Here is a 21,582-nt window from a genome sequence, read left to right as displayed (position 1 = left end):
AAGTACTTTTTGTAAGGATCAAGGAGAACGTAGTTGCCTAGAAAATGTTTAAAGAGGACTAAATGTCTATTCAATTTAATAAGCATATGAGTCCTTATGATCATGAACATGAATGATCATGCAAATGTACCCTTGGCACTAGACAAAACTTGGTGAATATGTTATGCAACAGTAGGATCACAAACATTCAAGAATTGCTCGCTACCAAAGGGCTCACATTCACAATTTTTAATAAATAAACTCAATTCTATCTATATACTAGTCATCAACTTTTCATATTGTAGAAAAAAGTAGAATCTATTTTCATTCTTATGGCATTTATGGGAATTTTCGAACTTGGCTTCTCAAAATGAGTAATGCAAAAAGTCACATTTGTGTTGTACATTAAAGGGACATGTAATTACTCGCCCTTGTGGTTCAAGATCCAATTGCAAGTCTTGTTTGGTCAATGTATCTCCTACTTTTGCAAGCTTAGTAGCTTCCTAAAGAAAAGGTTTTCCAAGCTTTTTCCTTGACTAAATCAAACAATGTAAACGCGTTAATGCTACATAAGAAAAATGGTCATGAGAATGATGACTAGGTTGGATGTAGGTCAAAACCTAGTAGCGTAATCTAGGTAAGACTTTAATGTAAGTTGATAATATATTTAACCATGTGACTTTCTAAGAATTACTACAATATCATGGCAAGATATTGTAATACACGTGGATTCCAATTATGTAAATGTAATTGTGTGATGTTATATTTCATTATGCTACATCCACCGATTGGGCATGAACCCCCCTGATTAATTTCCATAGGAATCTGTACATGAGTGTAGATGGCATCTTGCTGACAAAAGATTTTAATGCTCATAATAAGAAATTTTGACATTCTATGAAAAAACCTAAGTTATTCCATGAGTGATCAATGTAAGCAAGAGATTTCGCTATTAAGATAAACAATACCTCACAATGTATGGAAAACATTTGCTCATGCTTGGGAATGCACATGGCCTTGCCGTACTAAGCTACCCCAGTGGCTATACCATAAAAAACGTATAAATTGATTAACTAATAGGCACTGGAGATTTTTTATGTTTAAGATCTCAAAAATATCCCAAATTCTTCATAATTCCCTTGAGTTGTTTTACATTGATAAATATGCTATCACTCAACAAATCATGTGGCCCACATGTTTCCAACTTTGAGATATTGAGGTCAACATGAGGGAATGTTTGAGCAATGAGTGTGAGACTAAAGAAGATACATTTTGAACTTGCAACAATGATTCTATTGATTTACAAGGAGATTGTGGTCTCCATTTACCAAATAAAGACAATTACAAAGGAATGTAACGTTCTCATGACAATTGCATATTTTATATATTAAATGACACACTTAACTATCAATATTTGATATTGAATGTCCCTCCTTCAGCACACAAATTTTAGTATGGGTGACTAACAAGGGCCCATGGTGCTTATTGAGGTTCGAGGTATGTACTCATGTGGCATGTCCTAGTCTCATTGTTAGTGCATATATTAGTATGTACTAGAGTAAAAACTCATTAACATTAAGCAAATAAAGGTAAGGTGGAAATAAAGAAGCGTGTTAAACCACTTCATCACCCCATAGCGAAGGCAAAAGACAAATCGGAGCCTCTCGTCAATGTCCTAAGGAAATAGAAGGAATCAAAAGAGGTCACTATGGGTTTTGCATCCTATAATGCATAAAGAAAAGGAATAAAGAAACAATGCTTTCTTTCTCGTAAACTGCTTGGATATTAGTTCCTAAAAGTAGTAGATTACGTCAATAATTTAAGGTGACCACGGCCTTCCGTATCGTTGCTTTATATTTCAGGTTTAAATGATATATGTCACTATAAATAAATAAAAGTACTTTTCATAACTACTTATTTCCAAAAGAAAGATATTTGAGTTCATAATTGTGCATGTGAATATTCATAGACATTAAGGTGTACCCAAAGAATTTGAAAGATGTTATAGGTTTAACAAAACCCAAAGTCTTATTTTGGAAAGAAAGATATACTTCTTCAGAGTGTAAAGCTCAAAATACATTGCACTCACTAGATCTTTGGGATGTTGTCGTGAAAGATGATGAATAGTTGATGTATACCAAAGTTTAAGTTTGAAAAATGTGCTAAAACATGTATCAAGCTAACGAAGTTCGTTGAGCTGAAGGTATGGTACGAGTAGAAGAATTATGATAGTAGGATACTTATTTCCAATGCACTAATTGCCTACATGATTCCACATGTTAAAAAGCAAACAACAATAAAAGCACTCGCGATATTCTAATGTTCATCAATATAGCATCGACAATGAAAGTGCAATTATAAATGGAATCGAAAATGGTTGGCCATGAGACTCGAGAGTGTGGGAATTTGTTTAAAAGGATTACATGTAAAGCATTTGTCTATGTCTTTAAAGCTTCTAAGCATTTGCTTAGCACTTCTATTTTACTTTTAGTCTCTACTATGATATTATTGCAAGAAGAGACAAATTCCAAATTTGGCTCGCATTTTTTGAACGATTGAAGTGAGAACAATACATTGAGCCAAATCCCATGCCTAGTCCACATATTACTAATGTTTGAAGTGAAAACAGGCATGTTAGATCAACTATTTAATTCTAATTGGAATTAAAGTTGGCAACAACAAATTTCTAATCAGGATCAAGATAACACACAAACTAGATATATAGATAGATAGGTAGATACTATTTAACATCTATAAAGAGACCAATATATTGACCCATAACACTAGAGTAAACTTTTCTTGATGTGTCTCTCATTCCTAAGACATGATACTTATTCTTTGAGCACAAAGTCTTGTTGTATGAAAAGGCATATACATATGAGCTCAACTTCTAGGATGTGTCTTGACTCTTAAGTATGACCCTCAATTTACCACCCCTTCTTACTATGTATTATAGGCTATAGCATTCACAAATTGCATCATTTGTTGGGCATGTAAAAAGCAAGTGACATTCATCCTATACTATGTATTTATCACATACATTTGACGCCCTAATGAAACTTCAATACCTAGTTTGTGTGGTCAATTGCAAAGGAGTACGAGGACTCTACGAGAGTCATTTCTCATGTTGGTAATCAATAGGCATTCTTGCCTTGAACCCACCCAACATTCAAGGTTGACATGTGTAATGTAATATTCTAAATTTGTCCTTCTAGCATCTCCAATATATAGTAACTTTTCCAGCCATAAGCATAACCGTACATACAATGAAGATGAGAATATATTAATTGCAACTATATCCAAAATTTGTCAATAATACATGATACATCGTATCAAGATGTTCTAATGATATGTTTGGAAATAATAATACATTTCAACAAACAACTAAATTAATTGGATTTAAGCAAATAAGCATGGGAATTGGTCCACAATTATGAGAAATTTGCTTGGATTTGACAAGAAGTCAAAGTAATCAATACATGTGAAGCATGTTCTAAAGCTAAACTCACATAAAAATATGAAGTCGTTAAAAAGTTACATTTGCAAAACATTCTCTTGAGCATGTGCATACACATATTTGATACCCATCACGAGAACTTGAGTATTTGCAAGATCCAGGTGTTTTGCTACATATTGAAAATATTTCTTGCGTGATTTCTATATGTGCTTCAGGAGAAATAAAGGTGTCATGTTTCAAACAGTTTCTTTATTTAGAATCCATAGCAAAAAAATTGACGGATGCAGAAAATTTGAAGGGTTTGAGAAGTGATGTTAATGGTGAAAATGTCCCAAATGGATAAATTTGCATTTATTTGAAAATGAACGAAATAATAACACCAACGTATACTCCTCATATGGATAGAGTCGACAAACAAAACAAATTCACATATCTTAGAGTGTGTGAGAGCCACAATATGGTGAATGTAAAAAAGGTGTTTCTTGGGCATATACATAACTTTATGCATTGAATGTAGGCTGGGGTAACAAAATGCCAACTATAATCATTAAGAATGATGCTCAATGTAAGTAATGAAGAAAGTTTTGACCTCATGGTTAAAAAGAGTTTGAATGTGTATGTCATGTGCATGTGCATTGGTCATGTTAGGAAATAAGCTCCATGGAAAAACATAAATTGTATTTATACTTTTGGGATTTGATAATATAGAAATGCATGTCAGTGCTATGATCTAGAAGGAAATGGTGTTATGTCTTTCGTGATGTCGCTTCCAAGACATGAATGAAGTATAAGTTGAAAGTACACCAAACATAAGAAGAAGCTATGAAAGGAATTCAGAAGCTAAACAAGAAAAAAACAAAGGCCTAAAAACAAAAGTTGTTGACCTTGATAACAATCGTGAAGTGGTCCTTGAGCCACATGTGTAGATCACAACAATCAAGAAAACATGTGGATACGTTTAGTGCTCATTTATGCAAACGTTTGGATATTGCATAAAACTAAGTTCTAATGAGGTTCCATTTAGTAAAAATAAATACAAATGACAAGAAGAAGTGCATGAAGAAATTCATTTATTGTAAGCACATATGAATTCGTGTTTAGAAATCATGGTCCAAAACAAAGGTTGCATATAGTTTATAAAGCTTGAATGGAATATAATTACAAATATGCGTCTAGAGCTGTTTGCAAACGGCTATCCTCAAACTTATGGTTTTGGATTACAAGGAAACATTTCATATGCTAATGAATTGTCTAGTATAATAATTACTTATAGTTACTGAAATTAGAAGTCCATCAAATGCATTTCAGCATCGCATTTTAAAATGATAGCTTGAATGAAAATATAAACTAACAAAATCCAGCAGGATATGTATGTGGTGTTGATAATCTTATGTGCAAGCTAAAAAAAAAGCTTTATATGGATCGAAACAAGTACTGTGCACCAAGTATTTATAATACCATTTTAAGTGAAGTGTATTCGATATGTCGTGCTTGATGGTGTTGTAAAGTTATGAGAGGATACATGCATTGTAATTTGCAAGTATAAATGAGGGTCATCTCAAATAGATTAATGTTAGCCATTAGATGTCAAGCCATTGTCTTAATCATCATTGTTTTGACATTTTTCTAGTCATTTTGTCTAGTTCTCTGTATCTCCATTGCATCCCTCTCAACTCTCACCTCATGCCCGTGGGTTCTGGCTACTTGGGCATCTTATCTTTCCTAGTTTTCCTCATTTATTTGATCATGCTCAATTCCTCACACCTAAACCCTAAGATTGTGTCTCGATTGTTCACCCCCTTATATATATACCCTACCTGTCTATCTTCTCATTTGCTCATTTACAACTCCATTCTCTCATCTAATTCCTTAGTTATTCACCCACCCAATCTCTCACACATTCATTCATTCCATTCCCCTATCTACACATTAGCACACCCTCCTGGAGAAATAAGGTATTTTCTTGGTTTGGAAGTTACAAAATGTCTGAAGTGTCTCATGTTATGTTACAAAAAGTATGTGTTGATTATGTTGAAGCAATTTGGTATGCATGATTCTAAACCTATTAAAATGCATGAATCTTCATGGCAAAGAAGAATTTTTATCAGAATACACAAAAAATATATCATCAAATGGTACGGGAGTTTACTTTTCTTACCATTTCAAGACCAAAATTGGATATGTTGTTAGCATTGTCAATAAAGTTATGCAAGCACGTAAATATGCACACATGGTTACACTTAAGAGAATCTTTTGGTATATAAAAATATACTAAATTTTGTGTTGATGTATGTTAACAATAAATTATTGCTTGAGTTACATAAATGTTCCTATTGATTGGGTATGAGGTAAAGCATTAAAAAAAAACATTTGTCAACTAGTTTACTCATTCAGTAATGCAACAGTGAATGAGTGTCGACGAAGCAACCAATGCAACCAACAGTGAGTGAGTGTCGAAGAAGCATAATGTAAATACAAATTCAATGCACAAGGAATTTGCAAAGTTTTGTGGATGGAGAAGTTGCTTGGAGATTGTGGAGTTGCTATGGAAAGCCCCACTCAAACATGTTGAGATAATACAAGCTCTAATGTGTTGGCAAATTTTGTTTTTTACATGAAGACGAAAAACATAGAAGTTCCATGTAATTATGTCCATGAAAAGGTGATTGAATAGGTCATAGATCTAAAGTATATAAAAATTGAAGACTATTAAAAAGTGATTATATATCCTCACAAAAGCTTTTGCGGAAAATAGGTTTAAGAAATTTGGAAACGCAAAATATGAGAGCCGATAAAAGAATCAAATATGTATATATAACGAGTTCAAGAGTCTAGGAACATGGCATACGGGTCACGGAAATGGAGAGTGAAGGACAATATTTGAGAGAAGCAGAGTTTCTAAGAGAGACTGAGGTCAAGGCTCAGCTCTCACTTTATTGACCAAATAGACGCACTCGGTTTTTCGAAAAGACTAAACATACTTTTCAATGGCTTAAAAAATTGACTCAAGTATCTGGGGGATTCCGATAATACCCGAATATATAAATAAATAAATAAATAATAAAATGATTTTTAAAAAGAATATTTACTATCTAACTATTATGATTCTCGATAGTTTTGGCCTTCATGTATTTGTGGAAGTTTCCAAGAGCTTGTGACGAAGTTTTGCGAATGTCAACGATGATTGCCTAGAAAGGCAATAACGTTCAACGAATCAACTGAAATACGAAGATAAAAGCAAACGCAATGTTTTATATCGTTTTGTGGAGACAATGTTATAACTTATACTTTTGGAGGGAGTGCTTTATTCCCTTTCGCGATTGGTCATTTAAGCTTTTGTGACACTCTTTCGGAGCATTTTCCCGATTTCCACTAACGATGATGATGAGAGCAGTCAAACAATCAAGTCACTTCATCAACTCTCCACAGGCAGCACACCATAATGACATTCAAAATGTTTCCTTCCTCTTTTTGGTCCCAATGGTCATATTGGACTTTTGTAGAGACGACACTATTTTATCGCCCGATTCTCTCTCTCGTGTGTGTGTGTGTCTCGATCAAACGATCGATAAAGTAATGACAAATAATAATAAGAAGATTTGCTATTGGCTTCTTTTCTTAGGTTTCGTGGTCATGGCACGAGATTTGAAAAGAAAAAAAGAAGCTCTCCTTTGTGCTGAACTTCCTCCTCTTTTCCTTTTTGTTTTTTTTTTTCTTATTTATTTATGGGGGGGGGGGTAATCTAATAATAAAATCTTAAAAAAGGGGGCTTGAAAATGGAAATAAGACCAAAATGTTTTGTGAGGGATTTTATCTCTCAAAGGCTTTTTGTTTTTCCAAATTTTATTATTATTAATTTATAGAAAATTGAATTTATTTATTTATTTTCCCCTTCTTTCTTTTTCATTTTTTTGAAAATGTGTGTGTATACATACATATATAAAGGCATTAACAAAGTTGTGGGTTGTTATTACATACATACATACATACATACATACTTCCATCTCAAAACACATATTAGCAAAATCAATATATATACATTCATTCATTCATTCATTCATTATACAATTCAAAAAGGAAATACAACACACAAGAAGGAAGGAAGAGGGTTTCTCAGGAGATACAAATCACAAAACACACAAAAAAACATACATACTCATTTAAATAATTCTACCCATTTATTTGCCAATGGAAAACTCAGCCTTCTCCTTCTCCTCCTCCTCCTCCTCCTCAAATTCTTCTTCAAATCCTTCATCAAATCCTTCATCAAATCCTTCATCCAATTCTTCTTCCTCCTTCTCCGCCATGGATGGCGCTGGCGCTGGCGCTGGCGCTGGCACTGGCGTGTCCGCGGACATTGCGAGCCTCCTCCTCCTCCTCGTCCCGGCCTTCGATTCTTCTGAATCCAATCTCCTCGGAGGAGGAGGAATGCCCCCGATGGTGCTCGCCAATACCGACAATGATGATGACAATGACAATGATAGTGCCCCCGCCATTACGCCCCCTTTGCATTCCATTACTACTCCCGGCTCCGGCTCCGGCTCCGATGACATAATGCCCGAATCGAGCCTCGAGGAACCCCATAATCTCCCCCATCTTGATTCTCCCACCTTCCCCGTACCCGTACCCGTACCCATCCCACATCCCCATCTCGTCCTCGGATCTTCTACTTCCTTGACTTCTTCTTCTTCTTGGATGATCGAAGACTATTACAGGGATTTACTGAATTTCCATCACCATGATTCGGGATCCGCCTCCTCGCCCGATGAAATGCTCATATATTATGTCGATAACATGCAATCGTTAGTTACTGTAGACGGTGAAGGCATCGAATGTCAACAATCGAGCGTGGGTTCATCTCTTCCAGGACAATCTCTTCTTGATTTGGATGCACTGGAGTGAGTGAGATTCCTTCAACAAACCCACAAAAACAAAAAATAATTGTTGTTTGATCAAGACTTTCTTTTCTTTTCTTTTCTTTTCCAAGAGCCAGTTTCATATCTAGATACATATAAAACTAGACTTTTATAGGTATATATAAAACTATACAAATTGTTGTTTGATCAAGACTTTCTTTTCTTTTCCATTAGCTAGTTTTACCATAGGTTAAGCAGGGATATCGATATAGGACCTATTGTTAAATGTGCGATAGATGATTAATCGATATGCATGAGTTCGAATTTGCTTAATCGCGGATGGATTGACCTCCTATTGTTAATGATCGATTGATTAATCGATGCATAATGCTCGAATTTGGTTTTATAGGGTGAATGGTGACCACATGCATTCTGAGGCTACAAATGTGGAAGAAAATTCAGCCGTATGCTTCACTATGAAACTTGAGGATTCAATCTATGATGGCTATATATGGCGGAAATATGGTCAGAAAGTCATCAAGGATAGGAAATTCCCAAGGTGAGGGATTCTTCTCAATAATATCACTCATCCAAAAATTGAATTTAAGGGAAAGATATATGAAAGTATCCATCATCCACTACACCATGAATCCATGCTCGGCAATATTGGGTTTCAAATTTCAATTGCTGTTTAGTATTATTTAGTGCATTCTAGGATGGATTAAGCCGAAAATTAGCATTCTCGAATGGATTCAGCCGAAAATGAGTGCCGCATTTTCGAGACATTTCTCAAAGCTTTCTTTCTTGTTTTTTTTTTGAAATTTTGACAGGAGCTATTACCGATGTGCTCAATTGGGGTGCCCCATCAAGAAGCAAATCGAGTTCTCCTCCGAGAAAGAAGGTTATGTGACGATCACCTACTTTGGGAGGCACAACCATCACTCGTGAAAATGCGTATCGGATTTCATGATATCATGACTTGTAAGTGATTATCTGTTGTTCCATCAACGCTCCCCCAATGACTACATATGTTAAGTAAGTTCCTTGTTATGGTTGAAGCATTGTTCCCCATGAAAGCTTTTGTTCCGCATTTCATTGTATATTGCAAGTTCCATCTTTGTGCAAACTCTTGCCATGAGGTGGGCAAGAGTTCTTTTCTTAAATCTAATCTATATTCATTGTCTCAGGCATCTGTCTTACATGTCTAAACCTCGGCTCAGCATCACATCTTTTGTGTTATGGTGTCCACCCCTTTTGAAAATTTGGATTGTTTTTGAGCAATTTAAAGATTTGTGCATATGGGATACAAAGTGGGTCTTCTACTCTCTTTTTAGGCAAATGAAAGAGCCATTTTGACTTTCTTCTCTATTCTTTATGTGGATCTTTACTTTGTCTTTGACACAATCCAACCACATGAGATCCCAAAAAGGCTAAAAAACATCTTTGAGAAAGGAATTAAATGGAATAGATAAGGCTCACTTTGTGACGTGAGGAGTCCAAATAAGGGTCCCAAAAAGCAATTCTATAATATAAAATACATATATATATACATATACATGTGTGAGAGAGTAATAAGATATTGCGATGGCTTACAAACATAATTTCGTTCGCCTTATTGTTGTGGCAATATGATATGATGATGACACATGCAGTTTGGTTGACGAAATTTATGCATCCAATGCAACACATTTCATAGAAGCGAAGAAAAATCTTGAAACTATTGTAAATCTTATAGCAACTTCATATGGCCAATCATCAAGAAAAGGCTTGTTTACTTGATATTCCTTTAATCTTAGGCTCAAGAGAATTTTATTGATCTTTAACACATAGCATTTATATTCTCCAATCATTTGCTATATAAAACCATGGGTGTTTCTTGATGCTTTCCGATTCCAACAAAAAGACTTCTGAAAACACCACTACGGTTCGGTGTGTTTTAAAGCTCTCTATTTATGTGCATTGAGAGTGATCTCCATGCTTATATGCTTTTGTGCTACAACAACATCGATTATACTCGGCCAAGCTTGCCATAGTCATATCATTGTCATTTGAGAGCACTCTCACAAATCTGCAAAAGAAAGTGCTCAAAAAAACCCAAATTCACTTGTTGTGCGATGCGCTCGTATGCTTCTACGTTTTCATTATTTTCCAATGTGTCCCTGGCGAATCCCCCCTTACGGAAGAAAAAGGAGATGAATCGATTACATGATTTGATATAATTGAGGAAAAGAGGAGGATGGATTAAGCATGTATAATTTGCTCAAAACATAGAGCATATCATTGCTTAAAACAAGGTCGACCAAGGGCATTTGGGGTAATAACGAAAACATAAGGGACATTTGCAGAGATAATGGAAAAACATGGGGAACTTCGGAGTTTTTCCATTAACAAACTTTTTACCTTCTCGGAAGAGATACCTGTGCTTGCAAAGTGGACTCAGACCCCACTACTAAATGCCCATCTTCAAATGTTCTCTTCGACACCCGCCTGGTCCAAGTTGTGTCAAACATCGCATGGTTCCCTTGAGAAACTCACATTTTCGATGCCTTCTCTCAAAAATCTCGCTATCGGAATCCAGTGCTTCAGACCTTGACACAAGCCACATGAACCTCACCACCCACCTCCACCATGTGCAATCTATCATTCGGTACAAGAGGATACGGAAACAAGTGTCTTCCGATCCCATGTATTCTCAGTCGAGGGGTGGAATGACCTTCTTGCCCTGTAGAACCAACCCCAATGATTGTTTTGTGCTTAGGACACATAGATTTCTGCAAACAATCTCTCAAAAACGTTTTCCATGATGAAAGTATGTCACTCTACACAATGTCCCAACTTCATATGCATCATCAATAGGAGAAAATTCTCCACTGTGTATATCCATGTCTTATCTCATCTATCTGCTCTTTGAATTTTGATCTCCATCCTTAATCCATGGATCTACACTACTACTAGTAGTACTTGTTGTAATCTTTGTTTCCCATGGACTGTAAAACAAAGAATGAGTTTCTTCGTGTGGCTCGATAAATTTTCATCCTTTTGCCAAAGGTCCTATAGCTCTTCTTCCAATATCATAAGTGTTGGATGAATTGCATTTCCTTGTTATCAGTGGAGAATATACACCCCAATCCATGTCTACCTAATTCAAGAAGCTCATTATTCAATGGATACTCATCGGCCCACACTATATTCGAGCCTTTGTTATCATCCAGAGAAATCTCTTGCAACAGTTATTTGCTTCTCTGCTTAATATTGGTGAAGTCAGTCCAAGTGTTCAACGGGAAACCTTCTCTAATGGGCTGCCTCTGTAGTTGATAGCCAAGGTGAAATTCCACATCCTAGCTGGACTGCTGATTGTACTAATGCAAGGTTTTCATGATCTCAAGCTCATGTTCAAACTAATTTGACAAAATTGGTGGTTCAGCAGTGTGTTCCCCTAGTATCAGCTTGGTCAGTGACAAATAGCATTTCTCCATAGAGCTCCTCCACCTATTTGGAGGCAAATTTGTCCCTCTCAATTTTAAACAGAAAATTTCTCCTTCAAAAGCTCCATCAGTAACATTCTTCAGATAAACTTCTTGGTTTGAATGCTCCCCATCAAAAAACCATTCTTCTGATGCACTTGCTTTGCATTTCCCCCATGGATAACATCAGCTTCAGTATTGGATCGGAATACATGGCTTGGTATATTAATACCTTGGTCTTGACCTTCTTGACCTTCAAGTTGCTGGAAAACATTATTTGTTAATGAACTCGCTCTAGAAGATTTGTTCTCCACCATCACTCTGAATATAAATTTCCAAACTAGAAATATTCTTCTTTGACATCTCGCAATGGTTCCAGTTTACAAAGCCAAACGTCCATAATTGTCTATACTAGTTGTTTCAGTAAATTTGGATCATGAGTATTCCCTTTAACACTTCTGAAGCCCCCTTACAGTTCATTAATGGTTGTCTATGAATTAGGACCTCTTCATATAGGGTAGATAATGAAGATGAATGTTATTCTTTCTTTAATGTATTATCCGTTAATCATTCACTAGTAGTCATTTCCATCTTTTCATGTATGCTGGACAAAGATGCATTTTGTTCTATTTTTGCATTATCCATTAATTGTTCTGTACACATTGTCAGCTGTTCACATAGGGCGGAGGTTGGACAAAGAGGGATGCCATATACTTTCCTTTTCCGAAGCCTTCATTTTCAGCAAGGTCATTGAGAATACATGATCTATTTATCCATGGAACCTTGTAATTGTGCTTCTATATTATCTGCAATTGCCTCATATGACATCATTTCCATGCCAATATCTCCATCATTATCTCCTGCTATCACCTCACATCGAGAGCGTACCGTTTATCGTCTTCAATATATTCCATCTTTGCTTGAAAGATGGGTTAGAGCCATGATGATCTTCATCAGAGATGCTGCTAATTTCAGAGGCTGACCTTGCAGAGAACAAAGGAAGATTAAATTCATCCAGTGGCCCATCATTGTCGGGAGGCAGATCATCCAGAATCACATTAGGGTACCACCAATCTTGGTTTCTGTAGTAAGCACCACTCCAATGATCCTCTTGACATGTATGATGATATCGCCTTCCCATATTAAATTCATCCAGTGGCCCATCATTGTCGGGAGGCAGATCATCCAGAATCACATTAGGGTACCACCAATCTTGGTTTCTGTAGTAAGCACCACTCCAATGATCCTCTTGACATGTATGATGATATCGCCTTCCCATATTAAATTCATCCAGTGGCCCATCATTGTCGGGAGGCAGATCATCCAGAATCACATTAGGGTACCACCAATCTTGGTTTCTGTAGTAAGCACCACTCCGATGATCCTCTTGACATGTATGATGATATCGCCTTCCTATATTAACATGAATACCATCATACATACCATGGTTAGCATCTGAGTTCACTCGTATCATGAACAACATGACTAGCATCATTTATACCATTCTCTGAAGCAAGAGTATGGTGACCCCATCATGCCCAACTATGTGCCATTCATGTGATGATCCAACTTAAGAGAATTTCCTTCTACTTCTTCACCATCTTTATCTTTTAAGAAAAGTAATGGCTTTCATGGGCACACCTTCTAGACCCAGAACAAAGATGGGTTGAACATCCCATTGTGTGTGTACATTTATACAATAAGAGGGTTGTAAACTAACGGAATGTATAAGCATAAGCATAGAACAACACAGAGCCATTAGAGCAAAGATAAAAGGAATGTATAATCTTGCAGTGAGGAAGGCAATGGCAGCAGATAAGAGCATAAGCATAGAACAACACAGAGCCATTAGAGCGAGATAATAGCAGAAACTCTCCATGGATCTTTATCCAACGAAACATCACATTCCCCCCATATAGCATTATCAGAGTTTGAAATTTTAGGGTATACGTTTTTAGGAATTGGGTTTTCGGATTTTGTGTTTTAGGGTTTAGCGATTTGTATTTTTAGGGTTTTGAAGGGGAAGCAAAGTGGAAGATACAAAAACAGAACATTATATAATACATGGTGAGAAGCGAACCTGCAAAGAGACGACTTTGCAAGGGATGTAAGGATGTAGGGTATGTCCGAATGCAAGCATGGCGCAGCCATTCTCTGCGACTGAGTTTTTGATAGAAAAATGTGAAGATTTCTTTTGATCTTAACTAGGAACTCGGATTCCACCCATCGCTGCAGAAGTTATGATGAAGTTTTCCCTGCTCCGACTAGGGCTGTCCATATATTTCTCCGGTTGGATTAAAAGAGAGCGAGAGCAGCAGCAAATCTGTAAACACAGAGATCGGTGCGCTTTTTGCCGATCTCTGCACCAACGCATTCCGATGTTTACTTGTATAGTATAGTACTTTGGAATGGGAGGGACACAAGAAAGGGTAGGTCTGAGAAATTTCACAAACCGAAAGGGTATGCTTTCGGAATTCTGACAATTTTAAAATGCGAGGGGTGATTTTAGCTTTTTATGCTTTTTATGCTTTTGAATCTTGATACTCTTGCTGTGTATGCCCTTGGTCCCTTGTTCGTCAGGCATATCAACCGGCTATGATTCCATGGCGAGATCACAGCGAAGCAGAGAGATGGACCTCCTGTGGAAGCACTACTTCAGAGACCCTTCCCTCTGGCACACCATCAATTCTAGCAAGAAGAAGACGAAGAAGGTAAGAACTATGTGCTCAGAGAGAGAGAGAGAGAGAGAGAGAGAGAGAGAGAGAGAGAGGCATAAGAGAAGAAGAAGAAGAAGATGATGATGATGATCCTGATGCTAATGGTGATGAAACCAATCAATCACGCTCTTCCCAGCCTTGTAATGTCAGAATCTCAAACAAGTGGAGCCAAAGAAGAAACATATGTACTTACTGCCTGAAAACAGAATGAAAAAAAACTAACCTAGTTCTCGAAAATGTCTGTGTTTGAATGGACAAGCCAAAAAGAGCATGATCATGCCTAGTCTTTCCAGTAATGGATCTGTCTTCATAATAATTAAGAGTTCACGAACGTTAGGGCAACCTTGTGTTTTTTGAGGAAATCATTCCTACTGTCCTCATATGTGAGCAGCACATCATCCAGTGTGACATGCTCTTATATTTCTGGTTTGCAAATGAAGCAACATATAGGTCAAGCAAAATCTCTCTTTTTTTTCACACAAATGTTCAGCTACCCCATGATTCCTATTTTTTTTCCATGTGTGTTAGCGTTAGAGTGATGGCACATCTCGCTGCCCTCTTGGGTATGGATGTCCGGATGCTAGCTATGGATATCCTCTTGTGCATTGGCCAACTAGCTTCTGTAAATTTCCCAAATTTGTATTCAAATTTACAGCGAGGTTGGGCTATTCCCCACTTCATGTGGAGAGCTTAACTTGTCTTGAACCATTCAGAAATTAATCATCTGTGCTGAGTAAAAACATGGACTCATGTTTCCCCTGTTCCTTTCCTCTCTTCTACATGCACATTCAAGCATTCTTCCACATGCTATTTTGCAGACCGTTTCTGGATGTCTTGAACCCAGCTAGATAAAAGAAATTTGCTTCTGTGGTTTTTTCGTTGTAAGCATCTAATTTCAGATGCGGCCTTGAGGAGGTGATTTTGGGTCATTGTTCCTCCTTTCAATATGTGCTTGTAAACTCTGTGAAGTGCGTAAAAGTGTATTGGCTCTCTTCCATTTTCTTGAGCATTATGGTGAACAGTGTTGTGCTACCCATGAATGGTGGCTTAGAAAAACTTTTTTTTTGTTTTTTCCATTGCATGCCTTGAGCTTGATGAAATACTGTCTCACCCAAACCCTCAATTAGATATACAAGAGTTCTCCATCATCCGGTTGTGCGTGAGTGGCACATGTTCTCCAATACTTCTTGTAATGGGCTTTGCCGACTTCCATTCTTCTACTTAGTATTGGGAATGTGGTGAAAGCCTTGTTGAAATCCACAAAACACCAGTATAATGTTTGTACGTCAAACCAAATCTTCTCCATTATAACCTGCGAAAAGAGAACGAGAGATGAGCAATATAATACTTTTATTAATGAAAGAGAGAGACCTGAAAGGCTTTTTATAGGCTTTTGGTCTTGACTGTTGCCCAAGTTTTGATTAGATGAATTGACTGATTGCATGTACTTTAAGAATGGGATAGATTACAAAATACCTGGGTAACTAAGGATCTCATAGTTACACAATGTCCCAACTCCATTGGGAGAGTTGGTTGGATGGATAAGTCCTGATACGTTTGCGGGATAACTTCTTTGAAGCACTTGATCCCACAATTCCCTTGACACACCATCATGAGCCTTGCCCATTAGGCTAAGGGTGCATGTCAATCACACCTTCTCTGTATTTATATTATGATCCTTTCTTTATTCTCCATTGTCTCGCTCTTTATTCTCTCTTGATCCGTTCTTCACCCTCATCTTCACTCTCCTCTTTATGGTCATCCTCGATATTCATCTTCATACTCATCCTCCATCGCTCGTCCGGAATCCTCAGCCTGTCTATCGGCAAAAATAGTTGTTCCTTCATTCGCTCATCCGGAATTCTGAGCCTGACTATTGGCCATCACTCGGCTCTTTGTTATTGGCTTTTTTCTCATATTGGTAATTGACCATTGACCATCGACCCGATTATCACTTGGCCTGGCTCGACTGGATGACCACACGGTTCTCGCCTGATGGCTATCAATCATTGGCATGGTTATCATGTGCCTCAAATCTCGTCCACAGCCCAATGGCAATGGCACCATTGGCAGTATTAGGATATCGACAATGGCAATATGGTGGCATCTCTTACTGTGGGCATAGATACGTGGCGGTGGAACTGTGCTCTATTAATGTCAGTGGAGATTTCTTAATACAATATCAAAAGGTGAGAAAAAATCAACTCATTGTCTTTCATTGGTTCTCACCATGGTTGCCAAGTGATGACCCTAATGGGACGGCTCATGGGACCTGGAGTAGAAAATACTTACATGGTAGAATTCTCTTTTTGATGGACAAGAAGGGGAGCATTTGACTTAGATATGTAGTTCATGGGTGATTTTTTCTGCGCATAGATCAGTTCCTATGTTTGTGACACTAGAATTTCCATGTCAATCAGGTCTGTGATCTATTGCAGGAGACAGTTTCCTCTTGCTGACTGCCAAAAAAATTGAAGATTGTTGCATTGTGTATCGGTTAGTGGAACTGTGCCCCTATATCAACAGATGTGGTGCATTTGATCTTGAAATGTTCCTCACCCTCAACCACATGGATCTGGTATGGTGTCCATATGAGATACAATCCCTTTTTGTAGGTCATACTGGTTTGTTTTTTTATCTCCTTAGATTTCAGCTAGGTGGCAGAACTGGTGTGCACTCAATTTGTTCTTTTCCTACGCTCACTATGGTTGAGTATATTATGCCCCTGCATGAAATTGCAAGTGTTACATGCTGATGAAATAGAGGTGTGGGAACACAAATATTTGACAAATGATTTCTCCATCTGTTTTGAACGTTCTACATGTGTCATTATCAATTTGTTTTATGTGGATGATCTTCCACATTGCATTTCTGATTGATACGTAGATGTTGCACTCCTTATTGCTTGTTGAATTCAGAATTTTGACCATGATCCCACTTGTGGCAATACCTTAAGGTAAGAGCTCTACACCTCCGAAACACAAGTATATTAGCATGAGAGCAAGATAACTATTATGTAATTGAATAGGGCTGATGCAACCAATTGTCCAAATGGAGGCTAATATATTTCTGGTAAAGGGTTGCCTCCAGTAAGACTTCAGGTGCACCATAGGTTGTTAGAATCAATGACCAACCCCAAGCTGTAAGTTTATCCCCACATACATGTATTCTTAGAGTGTACATTTTGCAATAGCAAATTATGAGTAGCTATTCTGCAACCCTACCATATGGATTGATGAGGTGTCAGTGCTTAATATAATTCAACAAACCCAGTGTAACATCCAAGTAGTAATGCAGATAGGATGGATAATTATCTGAATAAGCTTGCCCCACAAGTGTGTTAAACATGAATTATAAAAACTTTGTTCCACGCTTTGAGCTATAACATTTGGTATCAGACATAGCATAGCTGCCTCCCTAACTAAAATAAAGCCATCCGCATGTGAGGAAAACCTCGAAATGGACTCTCATTCAACCTCTCTTTTGCTCTTTGTATTAGTGCACGAAATTCCCAGATTTTGGGCACAAAATTATTGACGAGTCTTTGTACCTTGGGGAATGGTACAATCCTTCATGGGTTTATGAAGAGTTGAGGAGAACAACAATTGTGATGTCCAAGGTGAATAAAAATCATGAAAAGGTGATTAGAATTGAAAATTATAAGGAGGATTTTGCTATTGTGACCTTACTCAAAGCATGTGCCAAAAACAAGGATCTTTGCAAAGGCACTAATCTACATGCTGATATTTTGAGAAAAGGTTTACTGGAAAGGAGTCGTTATGTAGCAAGCAGTTTAATCCATATGTATGCCAAATGTGGGGCTCTTTCAAAAGCACAAGAAGTCATTGAAGGACTTCCTTATCAGGATGTAGTTTCATGGTCTGCTTTGATTGCAGGGTTCGTACAGCATGGAAAAGGGGAGGAAGCATTGAATTGTTATTATCAAATGCAAAGTAAGGGTTTCTCCCCAAATGCAATCACTTTTACTTGCATTTTAAAGGCATGTGGCAACATTGGAGCGCTGAGTGAGGGCAAGAAAATTCACAAACAGATCGTATCTAGGGGCTTTCTGGAGACGGATTGTATGCTTGGAACTGCTTTGGTGGATATGTATGCCAAGTGCGGTATGCTTGTTAAGGCACAAGAGGTTCTTGAAGAGCTTCCAAAACGAGATGTAGTCTCTTGGTCTGCACTAATAGCAGGGTATGCTCAACAAGGAGAAGGATATCAAGCCCTCATATGCTTTGAACAAATGAAAAACGAGGGCTTCTCTCCAGACACAATCACCTTCATTTGCATCTTGAAGGCTTGCGGGACCATAGGAGCTCTCAGCAAGGGCAAAGAAGTTCATGAAAAGATTATACAGAGTGGTCTTTTGAAAACAGATACTATGCTTGGCAACGCTTTGGTGTATATGTATGTCAAATGTGGCATGCTTGTGAATGCACGAAGAGTGATTGACGAGCTTCCTGACCGGAATGAAGTCACATGGAACACTCTTATTGCAGGATATGCTGAACATGAGCAATTCTATGAGGTAGTGAAAACTTTTGAGGAAATGCAAAGTGAGGGTTTTTCACCAGACGCAATCACCTTAATCTGCATCTTGAAGGCTTGTGGTAATATAGGAGCCATAGACAAAGGCAAAAAAATTCATGATGAGATTGTGAGGAATGGCTTTATGAAGAACAAAGATATCGTCCTAGGTACTGCTTTGGTGGATATGTATGGGAAATGTGGTTTGGTTGCCAAAGCACAACAGGTGCTTGAAGAGCTTCCTATTCGGGATGCAATCACATGGAATGTTCTAATTGCAGCCTATGCCGAACAAGGGCAATGCGATGCAGCATTGAACTGTTTCGAGCAAATGCAAAGTGAGGGAATACCTCCTGATGAGGTCATTTTCTCTTGTATCTTGAAGGCGTGTGGCACTATAGGTGCTATAGACAGGGGCCAACAAATTCATGAGGAAATTGAGGTGCGAGCTTTGCTGAAGAAAGATCTTGTTCTCGGCAATGCTTTGGTGGATATGTATGCCAAATGTGGTGTGCTTGTAAAAGCACAAGAGGTAGTTGATGGGCTTCCTACTCGAGATACAGTTACTTGGTCCACATTAATTACAGGATACTCACAGCAAGAGAAGTTTCATGAATCACTGAACTGCTTTGAGAGAATGCAAAGAGAGGGTCACTCTCCAGATGCTGTCACCTTCATTTGTATCTTAAAGGCATGTGGGAACATAGGAGCTATAGACAAGGGAAAGGAAATTCATGAGGAAATTTTGACTAGGGGCTTGTTTGAGGAGAATATTGCACTTTGCAATGCGTTAGTGGATATGTATTCTAAATGTGGTATGGTTCAGAAAGCACATGAATTGCTTGATGGACTTCTTTTCCGGGATGTCATAGTGTGGACCTCACTAATCACAGGGCATGCTCAACAAGGACAAGGGGCAAATGCATTGGCGTGTTTTGAATGCCTACAAAATGAGGGAATCTTACCGAATGAAGTTGCTTTCCTATGCGTTTTGAATGCCTGTTGTCACTCAGGTCTGTTGATTGAAACTCAAATTCTTTTTGAGAATATGATCAAGAAATACAATATTACTCCAAAATTAGAGCACTACACTTGCATGGTGGTGGGTTTAGGATCTGCTGGGCAGTTTGGCGCAGCATTTTCGATTATCAACATGATGCCATCTTGTGATCTTCAGCTTGCATTGTTGAGTGCTTGTAGAAAATGGCTGAATGTGGAGCTTGGAAGAATGACTTTTGATCAGATACTTCAGCTTGATAACCCCTTGTGCTGCAGTGTATATCCTTCTTCTGGTTGATATCGTTGAAACGATTTTCATGTAAAAGATTGCAAAACATATATAGGTGCCATGAAATTGAATCACAGGACCCATCTAATACTACTGGGTGTCAATACCTTCTTATTAGTGTTCAAAACATTTCATTTCAGAGGGTCGTATGATACATGGGCACCCAGAGGCAGGGGCAGGGACATGAGAAATACTACCGACCCTATGACCTGATATGCATTGATAGTCTATGACTTGGTGTGCATTGAACTCCTAACACATACCAAACTGATACTAAAGGTCACAGAACTGGGAAATTTGGTCGACACTTTCTGTAATTTCTAATTTGGAGGTTTTTTATGATACATGGGCAGGAACGTGACAAAAATGACCAAACCTACAACTTCCTATGCGTTGGCCTCCTAATACATACCAAATCAATGCTAGGTCATATAACTGGGATAATTGGGATAGTTGTAACTTCTATTGGGGAGGTTTGTATTATATATAAACAGGCATCCAAGGGCAGAGACATGAGACATATTCAAGCCATGGGCATCCAAGGGCAGGGACGAGAGAAATATTACTGAATGCTACGACCTGCAATGCATTGGCCTCCTAATGCAATACAAAGTGAATGCTAGGTTACATTTGAGAAAATATGTTAATGGACATTGTTGCAACCCTATTTTGGAGGTTTGTATTTTGGGTGGGTCGAGGATGTGAGAAATATTTTAAATCCTATTGACTTTCTATTGGTTGGCCTCCCAATGTACCAAGTCTGCTAGGTCACATAATGGGAAAACAGGTTAGCTTACTGATGCTGCAACTAATGAAACTGAAAAGAAGCTCTGGCTGATCTTTATACAGAGATGAAAAGCATCCTCAAATGTAAAAGATGATGTCTAAAAATTTTAAAATTTTAAAATTATGACTGTTTGGAAAACTGTTCACATATTAAAACATCGACAAATTGTAAAATCCATCAAAGTTACCCAGAAAATTTCAGTTCAGAAATCTTGGTACAATGACACAAAACTTTACCTTACTCTTATGTGTGATTTTGCTGACTTTTCATTTTTAATTAAATTTTTAACGATTATGTAACCAAACAATCAAGCAAATACAAGCTCTTATGTGAGATTTTGCTGACTTTTCATTTTTAATTAAATTTTTAACAAATTATGTAACCAAACAATCAAGCAAATACAAGCTCTTACGTGAGATTTTGCTGACTTTTCATTTTTAATTAAATTTTTAACGAATTATGTAACTAAACAATCAAGCAAATACAAGCTCTTATGTG

The 21,582-nt window shown here is 37.6% G+C and overlaps 3 protein-coding genes across 4 annotated transcripts; 1 reads left to right on the top strand and 2 right to left on the bottom strand.

The window, feature by feature from the left end:
* Positions 1 to 9,903: 9,903 nt before the first annotated feature.
* On the bottom strand, positions 9,904 to 11,606 carry LOC147857005 (uncharacterized). The gene is made up of 3 exons (XM_087328519.1): positions 11,096 to 11,606; positions 10,693 to 10,808; positions 9,904 to 10,360 (listed from the first exon to the last, which is right to left on the bottom strand). Exons 1-3 carry the CDS (start codon positions 11,174 to 11,176, stop codon positions 10,243 to 10,245), a joined length of 315 nt encoding a protein of 104 aa, XP_087184645.1. The 5' UTR covers positions 11,177 to 11,606; the 3' UTR covers positions 9,904 to 10,242.
* Positions 11,607 to 12,609: 1,003 nt separating this feature from the next.
* Positions 12,610 to 14,011, bottom strand: LOC147857004 (uncharacterized). Of its 2 annotated transcripts, none has more exons than XM_087328518.1 (2): positions 13,837 to 14,011; positions 12,610 to 13,169 (listed from the first exon to the last, which is right to left on the bottom strand). In XM_087328518.1, the coding sequence occupies exon 2, from the start codon at positions 13,033 to 13,035 to the stop codon at positions 12,628 to 12,630; it is 408 nt and encodes a 135-aa protein (XP_087184644.1). In that variant the 5' UTR covers positions 13,036 to 13,169; positions 13,837 to 14,011; the 3' UTR covers positions 12,610 to 12,627. The 2 variants fall into 2 exon arrangements, with proteins under 2 accessions (XP_087184644.1, XP_087184643.1); XM_087328517.1 differs by lacking the exon at positions 13,837 to 14,011 and adding an exon at positions 13,258 to 13,786.
* Positions 14,012 to 14,314: 303 nt separating this feature from the next.
* Positions 14,315 to 21,256, top strand: LOC147857003 (putative pentatricopeptide repeat-containing protein At3g01580). The gene is made up of 2 exons (XM_087328507.1): positions 14,315 to 14,467; positions 17,973 to 21,256. The coding sequence occupies exons 1-2, from the start codon at positions 14,360 to 14,362 to the stop codon at positions 20,304 to 20,306; spliced, it is 2,442 nt and encodes an 813-aa protein (XP_087184633.1). The 5' UTR covers positions 14,315 to 14,359; the 3' UTR covers positions 20,307 to 21,256.
* Positions 21,257 to 21,582: the final 326 nt, after the last annotated feature.

Source organism: Azolla caroliniana, unplaced genomic scaffold (assembly GCF_043228905.1).
Source record: "Azolla caroliniana isolate FFs.n. ecotype wild unplaced genomic scaffold, voAzoCaro1.0.p SCAF_12, whole genome shotgun sequence".
Taxonomy (NCBI): Eukaryota; Viridiplantae; Streptophyta; class Polypodiopsida; order Salviniales; family Salviniaceae; genus Azolla; species Azolla caroliniana.
This window is presented reverse-complemented; position numbering and strand designations above follow the sequence as displayed.